Genomic DNA, 24,450 nt, shown 5'->3' with positions numbered 1-24,450 from the left:
TTGAAGATTTGATTTCCGTGGCTGACAAAGCTGAAGCCCCGATTTCTCCCGCGGATTCCTGTCTGGGAATAGGACCTGCGGGGCTTTCCCACAGGTGATGAGGGCCCACCCAAAGGATCTTTTGAGCTCAGAATATTCTCCCTGGAGGGTCTGTCCCCGTTCTCGCCTGTCCTAGGTCCCTTGTTCTGAGTAAGTTAGTGGCCGTCTCCTTGCAGACATAGAAATTGTCTTAGCAATCGCCTTTGGCCACTTTGGCAAAACACGGCCAGCAAGCGTGGGTGTGGGGGGTGGTTCCGCCGGGTCCGGAGGGAGGAGGGCGGCTCAGAAAGCCCCGGGCCTCTCGATCAGGGAGAACGGGGGTGGGGGGGGGGGATTCTGCCTCTCCTCAACTATTTATTACCGTGATACTCGATATGGTCTTCGACTGAAGAAGAGGGATTTCCTTTCACGGTGAGGAAACTCCAAGGGTGTCTGGTAAAAGCAACAATAAAATGTAAACATCTTCACCCGCCTGGGCCTGTCCCAGAGGCAGAGCAGAGGCGGAGCCCACGAGCACGCAGCCCTCCCCGCTGTGCCCAGGAGACCCGCTGGCGGCCGGGCTTCCCTCTCCCGGAGAACAAGAGCCCTGCTTTGTTTCCTCCCTTCCTGGCTCGCCCGCCGCTTACTCTCCGCGAGCCTCTTAACCCCACTCCGGTGGGAGACGGGCACGGATCACGAATGAACAAGCCTGAGGCCCTAAAAACCAAACCACCCGCCAGGCCCAGCCGGGTCCCGGAGCGAGGGTTCCGACAGCTTTGGGAAAACAAGGACGGAGGCTCCAGGAGAGAAGGGCTCCTTCTGCAATGCCCTGGCCTCGGAAAGTCGGGAGAGGCCCCTCGCTCACAGTGGGGGACGGAGGAGGAGAAGCCGAGGGAAGGCATCCTCTGCTGAAGCTGGCTCTGAGGCAGGAAGGTTTCCCTCCCCGTTTCTGTCTTCCCCCTGACGCCCGTCTTCTGTCCCGCTCTCCCCTCTCACCGTGGGACGGCAATCGCTCACCGTACTCAAGACCTTCTGTTGTTTTTGTTTTCATTTTGGAAAGCAAGTGTCTACTGAGGTTGGGGATTTGGTTGGTGGCTCTCTCGCTTAAGATCCATCAGTGGCTCCCCCGTGCCCTCTGGATGAAAGCCAAGCTCCCGGGTGCAGAGCAAAACGTCTTCCTGTGCCCACCTCCTCAGCCTCGTCTCTGTCCCCTCCCACCCTAGCACCCCCTTCTGCTGCCTGTCCTCCTCCCCCGCCTTCAGGAGAGCCCCACGCTCAGCCCGGGCCTCGGCGCCTGCAGTCCCTCGTGGGAACCTGCTTGCCCTCATCCTCACCCGCCTGTCTGTGCCCCGAGCCCTTCCCCGACCCTCGTGCTCACGCTTCTCATCACTTCTCTGTTGTTCCTGCTGCGCACGACAGCTCAGCCGGTCCCGTCGGGCCCACAGCCTCGTGCCAACACCGACCAGTAGCCACGTTCTGAGAGCACCAACCGTGGCCGCCACAGACCCCAGTTCTACTGATTCTAGATGCTCTGAGCTTGTCCCTCAGAGCGTGTCTGCACAAACGAGGACCAAGAGTGCAATTCCTGCTCACCTGTGTGCGGCCCTCAGGGGAATGGCCATGACAAGGCCGGCAAGCGTCCCTCCTCCCAGCGGCCACCGCTTCTCAGGAGAGACCGGATGCTAATGTTTACGGAATCCTGATTCTGTGCCAGAGGGGGCGGCCTTGTTTTGGTACTTAGTATCGCATGGGACCCCTCCCCCTGCTCCGGATGTCGTCTACTTCACAGGTGCGGGAACCGAGCAGAGAGAAAGAGTCCCCACTCCTGCAGGGACACCTGCCAGGACGTACAAATCCAGACTGCACTGGGGCCGGGGCATGGGCCCTTAGCCGTTACCCTCTTCTGCTGACCCCTAAGTAGCCAGTCCCCTGGTGGTTCTCACTGTCCTTGTAAATCCATGACAGGCCTTTCGGTTTATAAAACAAGGAAATGGAAGCCCCTCAGTGTTTGCTATCAAAGGAGCCTTGAGATAAAAAGGTGTCCTTCAAGGTGTCATCTCTGATGGCCTGAGCTCCCTGTCCAGACCCTTCCAGAAGGAGCAGCCCCTGGGCAGTGAGAGAAGGCACTGTGGAACCCAGAGCACCGCCCGGCCGCCCCCTCCCTTGCCGGGGGGAGCTCAGCTCAGCCAGGGAACCGGCTTCACTTGGAGACCAGGGGAGGCTCTTCTGGCCCCCGACCCGCCTGGGGTTCTGCGGAGCTGAAGGGAAGGGCCCTGCTGTCTTCCAACAGCCCCAGGCCGGAGGACTTGACCTTCCACCAAACTGAGAGCTGATTCAACATGATGGAGAGGTGCGGCCAGGTGCCCTTGTGCGCGCACGCCAAGGTCGGGCACGAAGCTCTAACCCGAGACAGACCAAACCCGGTGGCACATCAAAGGCCCCTCTCCCCGGGGGCTGGGCTGGGCAGGCACCTTACAGGCTCCCTAAGCAAATGTCTGTCCATGGCGCTCAGGGCACATGATGGCCTCTTTGCCAAAGAACGGGCAAACGAAGCTGGTGGCTCATCAGAGACAGGGATTCCCGCAGCAGATGGCCGGCCGATGTTTTGTAAGCGGCTGAACGAACGAATGAGTTTGTGTGGACCGAGACCTTCCGTGTTTTCAGAGTGGACTATGCTTCATAAGAAAATCCGGGTTCCCGGATGCTCCCACCGCTCCCCGGGCCGGCACTGAGCTGAGCGCGCCGCGGTCAAGGAACGGACGCTAAGAGAACCTGCGGGCCCGGGGTGGGGGGGATTCGGGGACTTGGAGGTTGGCAGGGGCGGGAGAGACGGAGGCACCTGAATCCGAGGTGTAGGAAGTGTTTGCTGCCCAGCCTGGTCATGGCCTTCCTGGCTGCGTCGTCCAGGTTCCGAGACCCCTCATCGTTCACGGCCACTGAGAGGATCCTGCCCGCGGGCACCGAGTTCAAGTACTGGGCCAGACGCTCGCTCTCCTTCTTGGATCTGTAGGTGTCAAACCTGGAAGGGCAGAGACGTCGGTTCCACTGCCCTGACAGCGGCTCCCCAAAATGGGAGGCCTAAGCACACGCGTGCATTCCAGCAACCAACATGCCTGCCACAGACCCCAAGGCTGGGATTTTCTAAAGAAAGGGAGCTCTCGTGACGGCAAAAGCCACTTTCCCAAACTCGACGGAGGTAACCCACTCTCACACAGGAGACACCCGTGATGCATGATCTCAAACAGCAGCCTACCCCACCTGGGACGAGCGTTTACGAGGGAAAGACACGATTTTGTAATGACCTCCAGCTACGCGCCATGTGACCTAAAGATTTGGGACAATTATAAGGGAAATTCCAGAAGAATCTGTCTTGGGGCTTAAATAAAATCATTCTAAAACAGATCTAAAAGAATAAACCAGCGTGAATGGCCAAGATCCGGGGAAAGAGAAACGGTGGTGGTACAGGGGTGGTGGGGGGTGGTGGGACCAGTGCTCCTGAGCCCTCGAACTGGTTTGCAAATGTTTGTGCAAGCTGGTGTGTCCCTGCCAAGGCCCCTCATCCTCCCCTCCCCACCCCCACCCCCGGAGAGCCACCTGCTGCAGCCCAGCTCGTCTCCGTCTCCGAGCTGTGACCACACCACACACCTTAACACATCCCTTTCTGCCTGGCCACATGCTTCCTACCTTTGAGGTGCTGGCCTGCATTCTCATTCCTCCAGGTAACCTCACTGACCATAGCCTGCACACGCGTGTGCGTCTATAAGGTTTCTTAAGATGTTACATGTATTCTGCTATCAGGCTCTCGATGCCCCGGACCCAGGTTTTCACCAAAGGAAATTTAGAGGGAGCAGCTGTCCCGTCTTTGCAACCTGCACACCAGCTGTTGGGATGACTTCTCCTCCCACAGCTCAATAGGGCACGCACCGGAGCTCAGAGCGCCACAACGGACACCGTCCTACTGATTACAGAGGCAACACCGAGAGGCCAGCGTGCAGCGAGGAAAGGGAGGGCTCTCGGACGCACTCTGTGCCCATCAGGCTTATCCTGGCTTCCCAAGTTACCCGTGCGCCGGCATCTCTCAGCCCCAGGCCAAGACAGGTGTCCGGATGGAATGTGGGTTAAAGGTCTATCTGGACAGATCTGGGTGTGAATCCCAGCTCTGACACTTTCTGGCCTTGTGACTCAGACCAAATGGATTCCCCTGAACCCCAGTGTTTTCCTCTGTACGAGACGGAAGCTACTCCCAGGGGTCATGAAGGTAAATCACAGATGGCCAGTAAAGTGGTTCACACGATGTTTTGGACACAGTCCAGTGATCGTGCACCTGTCCCTGCCAAAAACCCCGACGTCACTGGACCATGCTGCCATAGATCTGCACCCTCACCCTCTGCTGGCCCTTCTCCGCTTCCAGACCATCATGCTCCCCTCACCACTGGCCCTTTGCACTTGCTGCTTGCCATCTTGAACCCTCTCTCCCTGATTCATCTTTGCCCTGCAGTTCTCAGCTCAAATGTTGCTTCTCTACACTGGTCTTCCCTGACCCACAGATGCAAACCAGGCGTCCCTAGTTACCTTCTGCCATTTCCTTGTGTCGTTCCCCCTAATCAGCACGATCTACAATGATGCGGTGTCTACGTGTGTGCCCGCCTCGTCGTTCCTGTTAATTCAGCTTCGGTAGCCAAATGCCCGGGGAGGGAGAGACGTGTCTCCTCCCTCAGGGGACTTCTGTCCGATTGGCTCACTGCTGTGTCCCAGCACCCAGAGGCACATCTGGCCGGGGCACGTGCTCCGGGACTGTCAGGAATGAAGGGCTACATGCTTACGTGAGGGCAGACCTTACCGGTCCGAATGGATGACCGTTGCCGATTTGGGGTCGATGACGTGAACAATGACTCCACGGTGACCCCAGCTCCTTTCAAAAAAATAGCCTCCTTCCTCCATGCCGCCTGGGCGAAGGGTCTTGTTCAGAAATGTCCAAGAGAGCTTTTTCTGTCCATGTAACTCCAGCGTGCCTCCTGGGCCCACCCCAATGTACTTCAGGCCAAAGTAAGGGTCGGGCTGAACTCCTTCGTCGGCTCTACAAGAGAAACAGCTCCCCGGAGTCAGCCGAGCTGTTGCTCCACTGGACACTGAGCCCAGAGGGGACCACGCTGCTCCCGCCGCAGCCACCAGAGAACAGACACACAGGGTGGCTGCCTGAGGCCAGCAGACAGCGTCACCCACATCGTCCTAACCAGACCCAAACGAGGCCAGAAGGCCGAGCGAAAACACTCATCACTAGTTCACATTCCCAGCGCTAGGAGTTTTCTATGCTGGCTCATCTGGCCGCGTACTACAGACCCTCAAATACTCTTGGCTTCCGCTCCTGAGAACCTCAACTGTTTGAAGAGAGACCACAGCCAGAGGCCAACACAGAGGTTTTCCTTCCCTTGTCCATCATAACGGACTGAATCAGCTTTCCCAGAGGCTCCCGGAGCCAGGACAGGATCGAAGGACTGCGGGGACTCTTGTAACTCACAAAACAAACCCCCTAGTGAACCTGTCCATCTCTCCCCGGTCACTGCCGTCTGTCGTGCTCGTGGCTGCCTCGGGCCGTCTATAAGGATAATCCCCCCCTGGCACGGGAGACTTGTCATCCTGCTGCCTTCTTCCCTCTGGAAAGCCTCCTCCCCGCCAGGGCCGAGAGTAGCACTTGGTCCCTGGAGGCCGGCGCCCACCTTCCGTAGAGAATGATGCTGAAGTTGCCCTGGTAGGGGCAGAGAGCGCTCCCAGCATGCAGCTCCCCGCCGTCGTCTATCAGGACGTGCCGGGCCCGCAGAACAATGGGCTCCTCGTGGTCTTTGATGACTAGCTTTCCTGAGGACAGGGGAACGGGACGGGGTTTGAGAAGGCTGGCGTTCACGGTGGGGTCACGGCAGAGGCAAGGGCGGACCCGCCAAGCCCTCCTCATCCAGGAGGACAAGAAGGCCCGTCTGTCCAGCTCTCCCACGCCTGCCGGGCCCCCAGGTGACTCCGTGTGTGGACGCCACCCGCTGGCTTGCGGTCCCGGCTGTGCGCACGGCCGTCAACAAGGAGCAAGCATCGGGAGGCGTGATATGCGGGAATGCTCCCAGCCCCAAGGAGAACGTCCCTCTATAAACGCTTCTGTCACTGAGGCTGGACCTGGGACACACCGCTCCCAGGGGTCCAGAGCCGGGGGCCTCTCAAGCCACAGGGAGCTCCGGCCTGAACCCGGAGCACAGGACCTTGGTTCCGCCCATCAGAGTTGTGGCAGCCTGCACCGGCCTGCTGGGCCGTGCGGCGGTGGTCGGGGGCCAGCTTACCTCCCTGGGAGACGTGGATGGAGTTCACCGTGGCAGACGCGGCAAGCAGCAGAGCTCTGCCCTGCCCGATGTGCACATAGTGGTCCGGGTTGTGGCCAGGGTTCCAGGGCTGCAGCTCGGGGCTCTGGTCGGGGCACATGGCTGTCGAGGACAGAGAGGCGTCACGGCCTCCATTCCCACCCTGGGGTGCCAGGGGGTGCTCCCGCACCGTGCCCTGCCCCCCTCTACTAGCATATGAGGCCTCGAGAATGAGGACACCCCCGACATAGGTGCCAGGAGCCCTGGGGTCTCAGTTCCTCCCATGTTGGTGAACCAGCCACGTCCTTCCTTGGGGGTCAGTCTCCCCGTTCACAAAAGGGACGGTAGACGGGGTGACTCCTGAAGATATTCCAGGGCCCAGAGCTAGGGGGTGATCTGCCCGCAGTGCTTGTCATCCAAGACATTATCCCCCCCAGAAAGCGGTGCTCTGAGGTGCACACGGCCCCTCTCCTCCCGCATGAGAATCTGACTCTTGGTAAAATTTCCAGCTCTGTTCCCCTGGAAACCCGAGAAGGAGGGCATCATACAAACACCGTGTCACCGAGGACTTCGCTCCAGCGAGGGGGAGGGGCACCCCTGTTAGCAATGGCGTCTAAGCGGGGAGGTACGGTGCATGACTGTGTCTCCCCCGGCGGGGGGCGGGGAGGTCGTGCCGTAGGCTCCCCTGAGAGCAGCGGCCCTTATAATGGGGCACATGTCCCGCGGGAACCCCTACGTCCCGCCCGCGGAGTTGCCGGAAGAGACTGCCATCGTCTCTTTTAAAAGAACATAATTTGGAAACAAAGCGGTCGATGTTTACCGGTAGGTTGTTTACAGATCACCAAGCTTTGCAAAACAAACATTACCGGATGGAAGCGGGAGAGAGACGGGCCGAGGCTCCCGCCAGGGCACCTCCCGTACCTGTCCCGCCACAGCCTCGGGTCCTCTCCCCCGAGGAGCCACACGGGGTGGCTTCTGGAAAGCTCTGTGGAGAGCGGCCAGGACCGTTCTCGAACCAGAGAAACCCCTGGTGCGGCTCTGGCCCCGCACCCTCCAGAGGGAGCCTGACGCTGGCGGCCTGTGGCAGCCTCGTGAGTCAGACGTTCAGCTGAGCTCGGAGGCCCCGGGGCGGGGGTGGGGGAGCCCCCCCCCCCTCCAGTGGAAGCAGCAGGAGGAGCCTCGTCTCCATCTGGCCGGCTGGGCGCGACTCCAGCAGCGGACGGCGCGCAGGAGGGCACGGAACCGCCTCGGACGCGGGGAGAGGGGAGCCTCTCCCCACAGCCGGGAGCAACCCGGAGGCGACATGGTGGATGAAACAAAAACGAGAAGGGCTCGTCGCAGAGAACGAGCCCGGATGCCTTCCTCCCCTCTGTCCCTCGAGAACCATAGAGCAGGGGAACCGCTCCATTTAAGGGCCCCGGGTGGGGGTGGGGAGTGAGGGGTCAGGCAGACCCGCCGCAGGGCCAAGGTTGCAGGTGAAGGCCCAGTCCCCGGCGCAGGCTGAGAGGACGGACGCGACCTCCAGCCCAGGCTCCGAGGAAGGACGCCGGATGCCTCATGTCTCTGGAGCCACATGGGTGCAGAGAAGGAGCGTCCATGATGCAGAGGCGTGACCCCAGGAGGGACCCCTGCGATCCCCAGCATGTCAGGTCAAAGCATCGCTGTACTTTTGTTCTGTTAACTCTGGGATGACAGCGTCTGCCCCGCATTTACTTATCTCAAGAGAACTGGCAGGGAGGTGTCCTTTATCTTCCCTCAACAGCCCAGACACAGAACCCCAAACCCACAGCATCTCGTCGTCTTTGTCCCTCTGAAGGCAGCAACCCCCGGTCTCCTCTGCCACGCACAGGGGGGGCCCTCGGTGCGGGGGGGCCCTCGGGACGGGCGGGCTGAGCTGTATCCCCACCCAACCCTCCCCAGCCCCACAGCAGCCCCCCTTTGCCCGCCAGCTGCCTCCCTGTCAGCACGAACCCGGGCTCTGGCTGTCTCTCATGGAGGAGAGAATTTCACACGGTTTGGAAAGCGGCTCTTCCAGCTGTTGGAAGCCCCAAGGGACTCGAGTCATGGCAACACACTGAGAACCAGAGTCCTTGCTCGGCAGCGGACTTCCCGGAGCCTGTGGGCTGGGCTGCTGGTGGGCCCGCTGCTTTAGCATCCAGCAGCCCTGGGGCATACGTGTCGGGGACTCTGGTGCCTCCACGGCCCCAAGAGGCTTCTGAGGGTCATGTCTGTCCCTGGGTCTGTCTTCCGGTGGGTCAAGTGCTTACTGGCTCCCAGCCAAGGACGATGCCCTCCACCTAGTTTTGGACCCAAGTGTCTGCTTCCAAGGAGGGGACACACAGCAGTGCAGGGGACCCCTGAGGCCCACTGACAACCGAGTGGTCCCAGCTTCTGGGACAAAGCCCCAGGGGTCTCGCCACCCACATCTCCCAGGACCAGCTCGGCTGCCCCTTCACACTCCAGGCACAAGCATGGAGTCCGACGTCACAACTGGCTTTGGAAGAGGGCAGGCCGACCCCAAAGGCTTTTCTGTCATCAGGAGACCATGCCCCCGTGCACTAGCAGTGCTGGCCCCACAGGAGAAGCTCGGCGGTCACAAGCCGGGGTCTTTCATTAGAGCTGGATATTTGCATGGCGTAAATGTCAGTTTCAGCGGGTTTTCGTCTGTGGGGACCAGCCAGGGGCTGGACATGGACGGAGCCTGGGCTGGAACATCTGCAGGGCAGCCAGCCTTTCCAGGAGGGCTGCAGAAGCAGGTAGTGGGTGGAGAGTGAGTGCAAGTCCGGGGCACTCGAGGCACAGATGGAGAGATGGAGACAGGACCAGGGACCGGGAGAACCAGAGCCTGGCCTCCTTCCCAGCTGTCTGCAACCAGACCGAAGAGAGACACCCAGGCTGTGGCAGAAAAGACCCCGGCGAGACCTGCCTACGGCCCTGAGTGGGGTAATCTTAAAACAGACCCCGGAGCCCCACTCCTGGCCTAGCGCCCATGCACCTTGACGTTCACAACAAATAAATGAATGAATTCAGGCCACGCTGCCCACGATCTCACACGGCCTGCCTGCCCCGTCCCCTCTGGACCCACAAGATTCCGCGAGAATCACACTGAGGGAATTCCACTCGTGACGACGGGAGATTACGTCCTACCCTCCGCGACCCGAGAACAACAAAACAGAATAAAACCCCCTCATCTTTGCTGCAGAAAGGCAGCCGGTAGGAGCCACGGTGACAGAGTGAGCCACGAGGGTGAAGGTACCATTGCTAACAACCCTCGTTTGAAACGGACACGTGGTCCCCAGCGCTCCCCCAAGTCTGTGTCCCTGATGGCCATTTCCTATCGTCCCCGCAGACCTGCCCTGAGCTTCTGCCTGTTTGTTCAAAATCATTCCAGGAAAGAGTCGACACGGAGCTCAGAAAAGCAGACCTCGCATGAGGCATCGCAGCCGACAAGATGCTTAGTAGTCCCCAGATTTTATGAGGGAAGAAGCAAGGAGGAAGCTCTGGACGCAGGCGGAGGGGGCAGGCTTCTGCCCAGATGTGCGATTTTTTTCTCTGGACGGCCCCTGTCCCCCAAAGCAGTCCGTAACATTTGAATTGGTTGTCAACCCTCAACCAGAAGGGGATTTAACATAAAAATCTAGATTTCTGGCTCCTCTTAAAAATTCATGCGCTCCCGCAACGGGGCCCCACTTCCACATGGAGAGCAATTGGCTAAGAGTGAGAAGTGGGTGTCCCCCTCGAGGAGCCTGAACTTGCCAGGTGACCACGGTCCCCGCCTGGCCAGCCCCAGTGTCTGGGTCCTGCGTCTGCCTCCCGGGGACGCTGTGCATGGAAGCCTGTGTCTGGTCCAGCCCCATCGTTTTGTGGCTTACAACAGAGGCCCAGGATGGGACTGCCCGGGATGCGAGGTTAGCAGGGCCCAGTCAGAGCCCAGCCGCCCTGCCCCCGCCCTGGGGCTCCTTCTCCTGCCCCCAGCAGCCTCACCTCCCACTGAGGCACCAAGGTCCCACGCGCCGTGGTGGCTCACCTGTGGACATGGCCCCAGGGAAGCAGGCCAGGGCCAGCGAGCTGAGGGTCAGCATCGCCTCGAGGGAGAAGTCCTGTCTGCTGGCAGCTCCCATCCTGGCGGCGGCTCCCTGAAACTGAAGCACCACGAGTGAGACCCGGGACCTCAGCGGGCCGGAGTCCGAGGCCAGGGCGGGCACCGACAGACCCGGCCCCCGGCGCACACCTGGACAGGGCCCGCCGGGGCAGAGTCCTCCGCCGCCATGACTCAGGGCCGGGCAGACTGGGGCACGCAAACCCCGTCCCCATCCTGCCCGGGGCCTGCAGCTCAAAGACTCGGCAATGGATGGAATTTCATCCTCAGTGCCTGCACTCCCGCTCCTCCAGGGTGAAGCTTTTTTCTTAAGGAGCAAAGAAAACCGAAAATATTCCCACGCAACACGAGCTGGAAACCAGATGCCACGAACGTGCTGTGTGAGCTCAGCTCTTTGGACAGACCTCTCTGGGCCTCAGTTTCTTAATTTGGCAGACGAGGTTGTGGACTGGCTGAGTTCTAACCTTTGCTCCGGTTTTATGGGTCTACGTTTCTAAAATACATCTTGATAAAGTCTCGACAACAGGAAGTCTGTGTGTCACGCACCCTCTGTGTATCACCTATCCGAAGGAAGATGAGATGGCGAGAGATAATCGTCCCCCATTTGTTCCCTCCTTCCTTGGGAAACAAACCCCCGGCTTCTATCTGGGTGTACGGTCACCCAGTATAAAGGCCACCTTTCTGGGCTCTCTTATGTAAGTGGTACAATGGCCTTGGAATAAAGTTCTGGCCAACACCACCCCAGTATGGTGTATGAATTACAGGAAATGCCCTTAAGGGAAAACGAGAAGTCCTTCCTTCCTCCCTCTTGCTGGAGGGAATGTGGATGTGATGGCTTGATCTCCAGCAGCTATCTTGGGCTGCATAGTGGGAGCCATGCTGAAGATGGCAAAGCAAATGCAGAGAAACATCGAGGCCCTGAGCCTATGGAGAACAGAACAGCCCTAGGCTCAGACTTTATTTTTATGTGTGAGAGAACTAAATTTCTATTTTGTTAAAGTTCTATTTTACCAAAGCTGCTTATCTTTCTCCTTTCATTCACACAGACAGTGAATATGGGACTCTGTATAGATAAACCTCAAGACAGGAACTTAAAAAGATGACAGATTCCCCTTTTAGAATAGAATGCACGCAGAAAACATGTTTGTCCCTCTGTGGCCACACAGATGGCTCAGACTGGGCTTGGGCTGATGGTGACCAGCTCCGGCTTCCCTGCCGGGGTCCCCGGGTCCTATCCCGGGCATGACAGCAGCTGTGCCCAGAGAGAAACATTTCTTCCCTCATGGAGAAAGGGGCCCAAATCCCTCTTGCCAGACACAGGCGCCTCCCCTGAACTAGCTCAGGGACAAATCTGACCATCCCTGGCCTGTGGGCTCCTGGTAAAGTGTCTGGGGTGCTCCGGGGAAGCTGGGGAATGCAGGAAGGTCGGAGCAGGGGCCCCCACGCTGGACCTGCCTCCTTCTGTGCAGGTGTGCCGGGAGGCGGGGAGGGAGAACCTGATACTCTCAGATTCAATGCCCGCGGTGTCCTCCCTGCCTGGCCCGGGGCCTGGCCTGAGAGAACAACAGGCCCATTCTAGTCGCCTCGGCCGGCCGCTGAAGCCTCGCGCCACGGCCTCTGGGAACGGCGCCTTTCCCATGGGCCCCAGAACAGGAGTGTCTGCTTTCCTAGAAAGGAGGGGCTTCAGGGACAGGGAGGCAGCACTGCCCTCAGGGGAGAGCCAGAGCCCCGCTCCCGAGTCTGGATCGGGTTAGGAAAACTAGAGAGAGCTGTTATCTGCAGATAACAGAGAAACCCCCCATCACCACAGGGTCCTCCGAGGGGTGCCCCGACTTCCAGACCGTAAGTTGGCAGCTCTGCTGGCTAACGGAATACAACAGGCTCCCAGGGTGGTGGGGGCTGGAACGGGAGACGGTCTGGGTGCAGGCACCCCTTCTGCCCCAGCTCCAGGGATCCCTCGTGAAAGCACTTCCTCGTGGGCCTCAGATTCCCATGCGGAGAGGCTATCTGGGCATTCAGGGACCTGTGGCTCTGACAACCTCTGATTGCAACACAGGTTATTTCAGAGAACGAGGACACACATACACACACACACGCACGCACACACAAAATCCCCTTCTGGGCACACACACACACAATGCCACCTGGAGGGCGAAGGCTCTAAGCCTCTTTTCCCCAACATGCAGGAGGCTTCTGCCATGTCTGTGTCCGAGCCCAGGCAGACAGAGAGGCCTCCTGCCCAGAGAGGTGACGCCCACGTGGCCAGGGTGGGGGCAGGTCTCTCCTGGGAGAGGCTCCAGCGCCCGAGTCCAGAAAGCCCGAGGAACATTGTGTTGAAGCGAGTCCCCAGAGTCTCTTGGATTTCACTTGGGAGCTCTTCACCGGGGGAGGCCAGCGTGGTCTGTGGCTCGCTCCAAGATTTCTGGCAACGGGAGCTGAGATTCTGCTGGCAAGATATGGTCCTGACCTGGTTCCCAGCTGCTGGAGGCCCGGGAAGAGCACCCACTGCCCCACAGTGCTAGAAGTTTCCGCAGGACGCTGCGGGCCGGAGGCTGACCGGCCGCAGCCTGATGGCCATGAGCTGACCTGCTCCTTGAAGGGCGTCAGGGCAGCCTTCTGCAGAGCCAGCAAGGAGGAAGAGGGCGGACAGGCTATTTGGAACAACTCAGGATTCTCCAGGACCAGCTCAGGGTTCCAGACCGGCGCCGTTCCTGCTGTCCGATGGTGGCCCAGGCCGTGTGCTCCCGATTCTCACAGGGACGAGAGACACTGCCTCTGTCCGCACATCTGGACTTCATGTTGCCCGGGGCCTGAATCTTGGTTCTTCCTGCAGGTGGTCGATCGTGGGGTCCGGGGCTTGGCACCTGCAGAGAGAGAGGAGAACAGAGTGTTGTTGGAGCCTCTGGAGAGCCCCTGTGTCCCGGCTCAAATTGCCCCAGCACAGCAGCCCACTGGCCCCAGGGCGTGAGAGACCCTGTGCCAGCGCAGCCGCAGAAGCTGGACCCCTTCGAGAGTATCCTGGATGCCGGCCCAGCAGTGGGGGAGAGGGTTGGAGAGGGTCTATTCCAGCTCAGAGGTGGGGGGTGACGTGGGACCTACGGGATGATCCAGCAGCCGGTCTCAGGAGGGTGAAAGCACAGGGACAGCATCTCCCCATCAAACCTGGCCTGAGGCAAGGCTAGTGTCACCCAAACCTGGACAAGGCTGGGCCCAGCCACTGGCAGGACGCTGTGGTCCAGAGGCCTTAATCCTGGCCACACGGCTGATACCTGGAAAATCATCTGAACACCTGGGGCTCCCTTTCATGGTAAAATCTGAGCTAATACATCCTAAATTCCAAGGTCACTGTGGGATCAAGCGAGATGCCTGACCCGAAGCCAGCACCTCCCCCCGCCTGGTTGTGCTCTCTGGAAGGCCAGCCTGTGCCCCTGTTCGTGGAGGGCCCCCGTGGGGCTGGTGCAGGCCAGACCACCCACACAGGCTCAACTTAGAACCTTTTCTGGGACAAGAACCTGCAGGCCCATGCCAGTGGCCACCAGAATTGATGCAAACAGAGCCGAGAGCTCTCCTTCCCGCCAGGCAGAAAGTGACTCATTAAAACGCAGCCTCTGACCCAGCAGGTCTGGGGTGGGGAGTGATTCTGCCTTTCTAACCCGTTCCCGGGGGAGGCTGGTACTGCCAGGCCATGGGCCAAGACACAAGGATCTGCCCATTTTACAGAGGGGAAACTGAGGCACAGGGAGCCGGAGCCCATGCCTGCGCTCGTCAGGAGCAGTAGATGGAAATCCAAACCAGCATCCAAGAGGAGAATTTCTGTCCGACTCGAACTTAGGGGACATGTGTCACTCTCCTGCCTCCCTACTTGGGGGGGGCGGTGGGTGGAGGGAGACGGGGCCCATCTGTTCCTGCCCCCGTCTCAATCAAGGCATCACTTCAAGTCTTCGTTTGGGTAGTAAACACATGCCTCAGACGCCCTTGACACACCCATGAGGCTAAAAATTCCTTCTCCGAACAGAACACCTGCTTGGAAACGGGGAGTCCCCTCTGGGAAGCCACCTGCACGCGGAGCCACGGAGGGAGACGCAGCGGTTCCGCCGGGGGAGACGAACGCACACCGTGGGTTTGCACGGGGTCTGCGCCTCCTTGACTTAAATGCCGTCTCTCCCCCGTCCACCTCCCACCTTCGGGAACCTGTCTTTGCTCTGACTCCGTCTCTACCCCCGTGAGTCTCCCTGGATCTCGGCCTTGATCAGCGGCTTCTCCCCCTGAACCAGGACTTGCTGATCAAACCTTCCTTCACGCTTCTCTCTTTCCGTCCTCGGGACTTACTGAACGATTCCCCTGGAAACTCGGGCCGCAGGCTCCCCAGGGGTCCGCCCGCTTTGCTGCTCCCGCACAGCGGCCACCCGGCGACACGGGACCGGGAGTGCCTTGCCCATCGCTAAGACACTGGGTGTGCGCGAGCAGAAACTGGACACATGCAAGCAAACTGATAATTTTCGTAACTGTAACTCTTCTCAAAAGTCTTTTAAGCCATTCCCTCAACGGAGGAAGAAAAAGATCATCTGTCCTCTTGGAGTTGTTTCTCTCTGCCCACGCCACCCCAGGATCATAAAGGAGAGGGGCTATCCCATTGCTGATGCGGTGCTTCTCCTGAGTCACAAGCTCAAGGCCGGCGCGAGCCGACTGCGGGCTGCAGCGAGAAAGGCCCCTGCGAAGGCCACCGCTCTCGGGGAGAGGGGACTGAGTACTCTAAAACGTGACCCAGGTGTCCCTGTGTCCCTATTCCTAGTCCCCAGGCATCAGATGCCCAGCATCTGCAAGTTCCCCTCGTCCCGTGCAAAGCGCGGGCCTTGTAGGGCTCCGCCTTCCCTCCAAGTCCATCTGGGGGTCCTTGTGGGCACCCGCACACATGCAGGCATCACCCTGTCACTGTTCATGGGGCCACTGCCCCTGCTGGTCTCCACCTCTGCCCTCGCCAATGGAACCCTTCCCGCGGGGAGGAGAGCCTGCCCCCCAGTGACCCACCCACAGGAGCCCCCTCCACGCCTCAGCCTCACTGTGGAAGCCGCCTGTCTCATCCGCAAAGAGACAGGGGCAAGGCTCTGTCACCTGTCCCCCATCCAGGGCACACAAGGGCGTCTCCCAGGACAGGATTCCTCTCCCAGGAACCTCCCTGCCCACCCGGCATCTGGGCGTCGGTCTGGTCTGCCCAGCTCATCCCGTGGCTCTCTAAGTCAGTGGCTCTCATGTGGAAGGAAGGCTTGGGCCCCCTCCCCACCCCGCCCCAGACTTCTCAGCCTCCTTATACATCGGTGGGGACAAGCCATGTGTGGGACGGGAGCTGCCCCCTGACTTTGAGGACCAGCCGATGTGGGTCCCACCTCGGGCTTGGCTGGGCATCATCTGTAAAAGGGGCAGATGCTCTGCTGGCCGCCCTCCACCCCTCCAGGGCAGGGCGAGCCTGAGCTGGGGTGGGGGAGGCTGCCCGGCCACGGGGCTCTCATCCCTAGCACCCCGCCCTGGCTGTCAGAGCCCCGAGTCCCCTCAGGCCGGCAGCTCAGAGGTCAGCCAATTCCCAGAGCAGCCCGATCCCACAGATCGGGACCTCAAAGGCAAGCATCTCCCAGGACCCTTGAGTCAGGGCTTAGAACCTTCCCCGTGCGACCACCAGGCTACACACCTTCCCGGCCGGTTGTGTGTCCTCCCCCAGCTGGCTGAGGGGTTACGGCAATAAACACTTCATCAACTGTGTTTTTTAACCGAAAATACCAGCATCAGCAATTGGCCGCACATGTCTCCTGGCCCACGGTTAGGCCATGTGTGCCGACTTGTTTCCAAGGTTCAAGCGAGATTTCTGCAAAACGTCCCCTGCCTTCTCCTGGTCACCTCCGGCCTGGGAGGCGCCTGCTTTACCCCTCCGAGGGCCCCGTGATGGCCCGCAGAGCCTTCCTCCACGCCCAGGGGGTCCCTGCCTGATGGGGGCAGGACGGCTCACTCCCACAAGGAGCTCTGTTTCAAAGAGCTCCCACATCAGTGCGAAATGCAACGAGCCTGCAGGTGCCAAGGAGCCGCAGGGGTGAGGTAGGGCAGGGGCCAGGGGCTGAGGCACCTTCGGGGCAGGGGTTTGGACTTTATCCCAAGGGCTCCTGGCAGGCAGGCGGGAGGGGCGGCAAGCAGAGCCCGCCACCCACGTGTTCTCCAGAAAGATGCCGCCGGCAGGGCTGGACCCGGGGAGGGGCGAGGGGTGGAGGGTGTGCCGCTGGAGGACTCCACCGCCAGAGTTGAATTAATTCAGCACACATTTACCAAGCGCCTACTGCACGACAGCTCAGGAGAAGACCTGCCCAGGGTCGGTTGCGAGGTCACAGTCCGGGGGGCGCGGGTGCCCAGGGAGGGGGCAGTGGGCAGAGGAAGAACTCGGAGCACTTACACACGGTGTGTCTGTGTGTCTGAAGGTGTTCAGGGCACTGGAGAAAGTCAGGCAGGACCGCAGGGAAGGAGCCGCTCCCGTGCACGGGGAGGTCACAGACGCACTCACTGAGAAGGGGACATTCGAGCAGGACTTGAAGGTGGCGACAGGACAGGGGTGCAGTGGAGATAGGCGGGGGGGGCTTGGTGTGTCCTCGGAGCAAAAGGAGCGGGTGCTGGGGCAGAGACGAGGTCGGAGGACAGAGGGGACTGCACAGCAGGGGTGAGGAGAAGAGCCCAGGGGCTGTCAGGGGAGGGTCAGGTGGGAAGGAGAGAGGCACGTGGGGTACACGTCTGAGGCAGGACCCGTTACGGAAACGGTGCCCTCCATCACGGTGAGGGCCCCGCTCAGCGCTCCATCAGTCACGCGGTCAGGCACGTCTGGCTTCAAGGGAGCTGGCAGCAGGGGCGTGTTGCGGGGGGGGGGGGGTCCTGGCTTACACGGGCCGTGCAGCCAGCCCTGCGCCGTTCAGTCCACGCAACGCCCTCCCCACTGACCGCTCAGCCTCTTGCAGCGATGCTCCGGGCACCGTCTGCGGACTGCGTCCACCCGACTTATAGCTCCTCCGGAGTCCGGCGGCCAGAAGGGAGGGACATGAGGCGACTGGGCCTGCCAAGGGCACGTGGCACAGGGCTGGGAAGGAAAGGTGTTCTCAGAGCCACAGAGCCCCGGAGAACACGACCCGCCGTCGGAGCCGTGCTGGCTGTGGGTCCCTTGTGTGTGTTCACAGTGTTCCTGCACCGGGGTGCTGCTGTCCTAACGCACCTCCTTCCAGATGGAGAGGAAGGAAGGGCAGCAGCAGAGAGATTTGCCCTCGAGGCCCTGAGAGCAGGAGGAGTGGGCAGCGGAGCTGGACTGTGTGTGTGCACGTGTGTGTGTGCACGTGTGCGTGTGCGCAGATCACACTGCCACCTGCGGTTCTGAAGCTGCGGGCCTGGGGCACGACCTGATAACCCCCGTTTGCACACACACAGCCTGATGCCTGGATGGTCAGGACCCATGTCCGGACTCGGGACAGGCCCCCACTGCCCTCCGGCACGTGGATGATGAACAGGGCCTTCCTTCAAACTAGGAACAGGGACCTGTGGGGGCAGAAAATGCTCCTGTGGTCTGTTCCTTGGGGAGCCCTCTGTCCCTCACTCCCAGCTGCTGTGGTTCAGGCCGGGCTGACCCGCCACCTCAGCGGCCAAGGCAGACATGGGACCCAGCCTGGCCAAGGAGTATATTCTGTTTCCTGGCTGCTGGGATCTGTTGGGGAATGGTCACACGACCCGAGACAAGGAAAGGGGACGCGGAACTACTGGGAAGCTAGTCCTCACCCATGGAGGCTGGGGAGCCTGGAGCTGCCCAGGGCCTCTGTCTCTGTGTTGAGAGCGCCTGCCCGAGAATGAGGCGTGCACAGAGGAAGGCAGAGCCTACAGATGGAGAGCAGCCATCCTCGAGCACCGGATCCAGCATCTTTGAGCACCCAGATCCAGCTTTGCCTGAAGCTACTGCTCTCCCTGACCTTTTCAATCACATAAGCCAATAATGGCTCTTTTTCGAGTAAGCCAGTTTGAACTGTGCGTCAGACAGTTACCATGGAAACCATCCTGACTGAGAAGGATCTAGACGAGGAAGGCAAGAGGAAGGTCCATTTCTTACAAGTGTTTTTGCACTCGTAAAATATCCATTTTAATCAACAAGGCCTCCTCTTACTGTATTGGGAGAGAGACTTCCTTTCCCAGCTGTCCCATGTTCCTAAACATGCATGTCCCTAGAAAAAGTAGTTCACATGAGAAAGAATCCAAGTCATCGCCACCACCATGGTCCGAGACCCGTTCCTGTAGGAACCGGTAAGGACCGTCATTCCCCGTCCCCACTACGAGCCCTCTGCTCGGGTCATGGCACATTTTGTTTAAGACCCTTCAAGGGCTGCCCTCCCTCCTGGGGGAAGGCGGGTCTCCTCACCCAGCCCCACACAGCCTCGGGTCTCCACCCCTGCCACGTTGGCCCCGTGGTCCTGTCCTCTGAAGACGCCAGGCTTGTTTCTGCCCTGGGGCCTTCTCACGGGCCGCCACGCCTGGGACGCTCGCCCTTGCCCCACCCGCCCGGTGTCAGCCTAACGCCCAGCTCTCGGAGGGGCTCCCCTGAACCCCTAGCACAGGAGGGGGTCTTCTCTCAGCACCCAGGGGACTTTCTCCACTCGTCAGAGTTGGTCGTCATGTATCTGCTTGTGAGTTTGCTCGGCGGCCCCGAGCTTCCTGGGGAGGGGTGGCCGTTGGCCGGGCTGCTCGGAGGGTGGTCTGGGGACCGGCAGCAGCACAGCCCCTGGGAGCCTGTTGCAACGAGGAGCCGAGGCCGAGGCCGCCGACTGGAGAACCGGCGATTCTTGGGCGCGCCGACCTCCCGGGGCCCCGCGACGCCTGCGGAGCTCCTCCGTCCCCTCTGCCGCGGGCCCCTCCGCCGAGCCCCTCTTCCAGCAGCCCATCTGCCAGCGCCCCCAACGGCAACCTGTAGGCCGGGACGCTCCCCACAAAGGAGCAGGCCGTGACAAGTTCCACCCCGAGCTGGGGCCCAGAGTGCTGACCTGAGAGCCTGGCTCAGGCGAGCGGCCCCGGGAGCCCCTGGGGGCCGACGCAGCACGAGGCCCGTGTGCAGGCACCTGCTGCGTCTGCGAGCGCGGCTGGAATGCGGTGAGCCGGGCCTGGCAGCCCTTCAGACGGCGCGGCCTCCCCCCGGGCTCCCATTCCCAGGCGCGCACAAACCCCGGAAGGGCAGAGACGAGTGTTTGCACAGCGCACAGACTCTCCCCGCTCCTCCCGCGGCCTGGCCGGACTGGGGTCGGGACACCGCGCTTCAGTCTGGTTCCAGGTTGGGCTGGAGCCCTCCTTTGATCTGCGGGGGCTCGTCTCCTCTGGCTTATTTATTTGCAGAAACCACGGCTGGTTTCCTGAGACTTCAAACACACCTACAGGAAGCGACGCCAGGTGGGGCCCAGCCACGGCCGCTGGACGGCCCCATGGGCCCCTGCACTCCTGCGGGCAGGTGTGACTCGCGGCCTGGGGCGATGAACAAAAAGCCCGTGATCTTGGGAGAAAATGGACTCTGATCACCGACCGGGGAGGGGCCCCTAGACACGGAGGATCCTGGGAGACCTCGGGGGAGCCTCCTCTGGCCTCTGCTTTCTCTCTGTGAAGGAGACCCAGGGCCACACATACATCAAGGCTGACTCACGAGTAGGTCCAGCTCCGGGCCTGGGACCGAGAGGCGGGAGCATGGTGGCCCCTGCTCAGAGAAGCTCGCCGACTGGCCCTGAGCTCCAGGGACCCCTGCTTCACCACTAGGGAACCCCAGGCCTCCACAGGATGCCACTCCCCCTACCACACCCCCACATTTACCAGAATGTTTTCCAAACATAGAGCCACGTTGCAAGAAGTCTGCCACGACCTCCAGCATACCCACGACCCAGAGGCTACCGGTAATATTTCGTGGTATTTACCGTACCACGTAACTACGCATCCATCCGTCCATCCCTCTGTCCGTCCGACCAGAAAGCAACCTCGGGTTTCGGATGCATTTCAAAGCAAACTATGAGCACCAGCACACTCTCCCGCAAACACTTCAGTGCACCTGTTACTAACCAGAGTTCAAGATTCACTGAAATTTGTAAAATCTTTTTGAGATTCATTTATTTACCTTAGAGGGAGGGAGAGAGAGTAGGAGCCAGAGGGGCAGAAGGAGAGGGAGAGAATCTCAAGCAGACGCCGTGCTGAGCGTGGGGCCCGACACAGGTTTTGAACCCACGACCCTGAGATCATGGCATGAGCCGAAACCCAGAGTCGGGCACCAAACTGACTGAGCCACCCAGGCGCCCTCAAACCTTTAAAGGTAAAATCTGCATCTAGTGAAATGCACAAACCCTGAGTCTATATTTGCTGAATTTTGGAAACTGCCTGTACCCATGAGTCCCACGCCCCCATCCAGGCGAGAACATGAGCGTCATTCCAGAACATTCCCTCGCATCCCGTCCCAGTCAACTCCCTCTCGGGAGGCTCAACCACTGTTCTCCCAAAACGGTACTTCGCCCGCTGTGGAACTCGGTGCCCACGGAATGACCCAGAACGTAGCCCTGCGTGAGGCTTCCTTCCCTCGGCACGTTTCTGGGAGGCAGCCACGTTCTTGTGAGCGTCCGGGTTCCTGGGTCCTAACTGCGCGGTGGTCCCCGACGGGCTCCTACACAGCTGCCTTCTTCTTACTGCTCCGGGGAACCGCATCTGGAGTGGGTCTGGGGGGACACGGCCCTACAGAGCTGTGTTGGCTGCCGTCCTCGAACCCAACAATGTTCAGGGGGCGAGGGTCCTTGGTTCACCTCGGCCATGTCGCCCTGATGAGAAATGGGGTAAGTCCTGGCAGCTCCCTGCTCTCCGGCTCCCTCGACGGCAAGACACCGGCGACGGCCGACCCTCCCTCAGACGGCCCCACACGTGCCACCGAGTGGCTCTGTGATTCTGGGCCATTTCCGCAGGTTCTTGTTGATACAGGAGTCGCTCTGTAGCATTCGGTGCTGATGTCTTGCTGATTTATTTCTCCCGTGTCTCCCCTTTTGCTCAACTCCTCACACTCACCGCCTTCAACATTTAAGGCTGCCGTTCCTCTCCAACATCTAAGGCTCTTGGTGTCTTCTGCCTCGTGGGCGCTTGGGGGCAATTTTCTTTCTTTCCTAGGTTTTTTTTTTTTTTTTTTAAACTTCTGTTAGTTAACATACAGGGCAATACTGGTTTCTCGGAGAGACTTTTAAAAGACAGTGTATACAAAGTGGTTCAGAAAGCACGGGTATGCAGTCGGCGCTCCATAAAAGCCACCTTCCTTCCCCAGCTGTATGCTCTCGGACAGGACAGTTGCTGGAAACAGCGCACGCCTCCCAGAGAGGGGCTGCCCCGAAGAGTCAGGACCTCGGGCCTCCTACCGGCCGGGAGGACTGAGAGCGGACGCCTGCAGGGTCCCCCGGGGCTCACAGCCCGGTCGCCGGGGGCTGCAGCCCATGCATGTGTCACAGACAAAGAAGTGGCCAGCAGCACAAAGAGCCCCCGCCTCGGGCTCTGGCCTCCTCTGCCGAGCTGAGTGGCGGCCCAGGACCTGGCCTACGTCCAGCCCAAGCTGCCTGTGCTGCCTCAGACCTTCCAGAGGTTTCAGCTGGAAAAAGTTAGTCCTTGCTTTTCACCATAAAATGGGAGAGAGCAGTCCTGGCTGAGGGAGGCAGCAGCCCTGTCAGCTCGGGGGGCCTGCTGAGGCTGCGATGGTGCCCGGCTGGGACCTGACTCCAGCTTCTTCTGGCCTCTGAGTCTCTGTGTGTCCCTAGTATTGTCTTTCCAGCGCCTTGGAGCAGGGACGGGCCTTGAAAACCATGAAGCCCACGGCTTGCCCAGGGTCTCACACTGCAGATTCGAGCTGGGTCCCAGTTCAACTCAACGTACACGGGCCACGTATCGAGATGGAAATATGAAAGTATCTGTGTTCAACCACTTCGATCTACCAAAAATGGGAGTTTCATACAAGTCAGTCTGTCCAGGCCCTCTTAAGTGGATGCTGCTGTCCTTGAGTCTGGGAGGGGGTGGGGGGCGTGGTACATAGACAAGGAAACGTCGCTTGCCCTCCCAGCTGACACTGGCGTTTGTGATCTACTCTGTGTGGCCATCTCTTTCCTGAATAGTCCTACCTCCTGCTGCCCAGTCCACACCCTCTGAATCGGGTCGGTCACCTTCGCAGGGTTTCAAAGACTCCCATATTCTGAGGCTTCCCAAGTCTCTGCTGTGAGCCAAGGTCTTGACTGTGCTCCAGTCCCTATGTGACCGGACCAGCCCTTTCTCAGGACGGCAGAACTCCTGACTCCTAGGCGAACACATAGGACCAATGAATGGATACAACCGACCGAAGCTAGGCTGGTACTTTTTCTCCGGGTTCCAGTCCTTTCGTGTGGCCTGGCTTTACACCTGCCTCTGATTCTAGGAGATGCCTCCTGCTCCTTACAATAAATCCAACCCTATGCATTTTTTTTTTTGATTTTGTTAAATTGAACTCAACTGGTTTCTCTTACTTGCCCAAAGTCATGGTTCCTGCACCCATAAAGGAGTGACCTTGCCTCTCTCTCTGAAGGTCTTAAATGGGTGTTGGAACTTTCGGATGCGAGCATTTCTCAGTGTAGATTTCTACCCTGTTCTCAGTGGCTCTCTCATGTGGTTGCAGGCCCACCCATCATGGCTGGGACTCTGTGAGGACAGAGGGTGTGATGCCCTGACTCACTCCGTATCCCGGGGCTGGACAGTGAGCGGAGGGGACTCCTGGAGGACTCATAAAGATGGTGCCATGAGCGCTGGCCTCCGGGGCACTTTGGCACTCAACTCCATAGGCACCTGTTAGCAGCTGCTCTCATGTGTTTATGATTCAATTCATGTTGGGACAAAGACCAGCCGAAAATCACACACACAGCTTTCAAATGCTCGGCATTGCACACCCTCCCTCTTCCCCTTCGGTGCTGAAGATGAGATAAGCCCCACCTTGTCTGGCGGTCCTCCAGGGTCCTGGCATAAAAGGGAGAAAGGGAGGAGGAGGGAATATCCCTCCCAGTATGTTGTGACATGAAGGCAGAGGGGTAAAGCCCTTCTTTGAATAGGGACAAAAGGCCGTATTTTTTTTTTTTTTAAACATGTCTCTGTATGAAGGAAGACGATGCCAGAGAAAAAGTTTGCAAACCGGGTCAGAACATTTCCCATGCCATAAGAACAAAGGGCTCTCCTCAACACCAAACTAACACCGTTTCTGTTCTTAGTTACTATTTAGGCCGCTCCAATTTCCAAAACGCACATTGAACGTAACCACCGATTCCCAGTAGACTGCGAACTGCAATGACACCCACTGAGTGCCTTCTACGTGCCAGGCACTGGGCAAGTCACTTTCTCTCTGGTTTGTCTCTCACCATAGCCCGGAGACTAAAGGGGTTTGTCACAAAATCAGTCAGTAATACGTCTCTTCTGGGGTCCAGACCGTCGGGCTTTCAAGCCATTGCATCTTCCTAGCTGCTTTGCTACCCTCAGAAACTAATAGTCCCTTGGCCAGACCACAGTGAACTCTCAGATAAGTGCCCCTTCCTGCCCAGCAAACTCAGCCCCCTCCCTCCTTTGCTCATGCCCCCGTCCACCCACACAGAAGCTAGTGACATCTACCGCCTCATCTCCTCTCCAGTCGTGGACGCTAGCACAACCCCTCTGCTGGACGTTCATGGTGGCCTCCTGACCCGTCTTCTGTCTCCCGTCTCTCCCTCCTTCTGACCCGTCCCCTTCCACGCTGCCTGTAACCTTGCTCTCAGGTCTTGTACTCCACACCTCTCCAAAACCCTTGATGCCTTGGGAGGTCCTATGTGCCGCAACCCCTAGCTGTCTGCTCAACCTCATCTCTAGCCACTCTCCGACCCGACCCCACCTGCTGTGTTCAGCTCGCCCCGGGCCACCAGAAGACCGCCCCAGAGACCCCGTGCACTCGCA

General features: G+C 59.6%; 1 protein-coding gene across 2 annotated transcripts in view; it reads right to left on the bottom strand.

Annotated features, from left to right (window-relative positions):
* Window positions 1-24,450, bottom strand: part of CEMIP (cell migration inducing hyaluronidase 1) — a 128,358-nt gene that overhangs the window by 46,577 nt on the left and 57,331 nt on the right. For both annotated transcript variants that reach the window (XM_047736183.1, XM_047736182.1), the window contains exons 2-7: window positions 10,387-10,501; window positions 6,342-6,482; window positions 5,736-5,874; window positions 4,859-5,095; window positions 2,858-3,037; window positions 401-471 (exon numbers count right to left, since the gene is read on the bottom strand). In XM_047736183.1, coding sequence (XP_047592139.1) covers window positions 401-471; window positions 2,858-3,037; window positions 4,859-5,095; window positions 5,736-5,874; window positions 6,342-6,482; window positions 10,387-10,480 — 862 coding nt within the window. In that variant the 5' untranslated portion in view covers window positions 10,481-10,501. The remainder of the gene's footprint in view (window positions 1-400; window positions 472-2,857; window positions 3,038-4,858; window positions 5,096-5,735; window positions 5,875-6,341; window positions 6,483-10,386; window positions 10,502-24,450) is intronic.

Source organism: Lutra lutra, chromosome 7 (assembly GCF_902655055.1).
Source record: "Lutra lutra chromosome 7, mLutLut1.2, whole genome shotgun sequence".
NCBI classification, from domain to species: Eukaryota; Metazoa; Chordata; class Mammalia; order Carnivora; family Mustelidae; genus Lutra; species Lutra lutra.
Note: the sequence above shows the minus strand (reverse complement) of the source record. Positions and strands in the feature narration are given on the sequence as shown.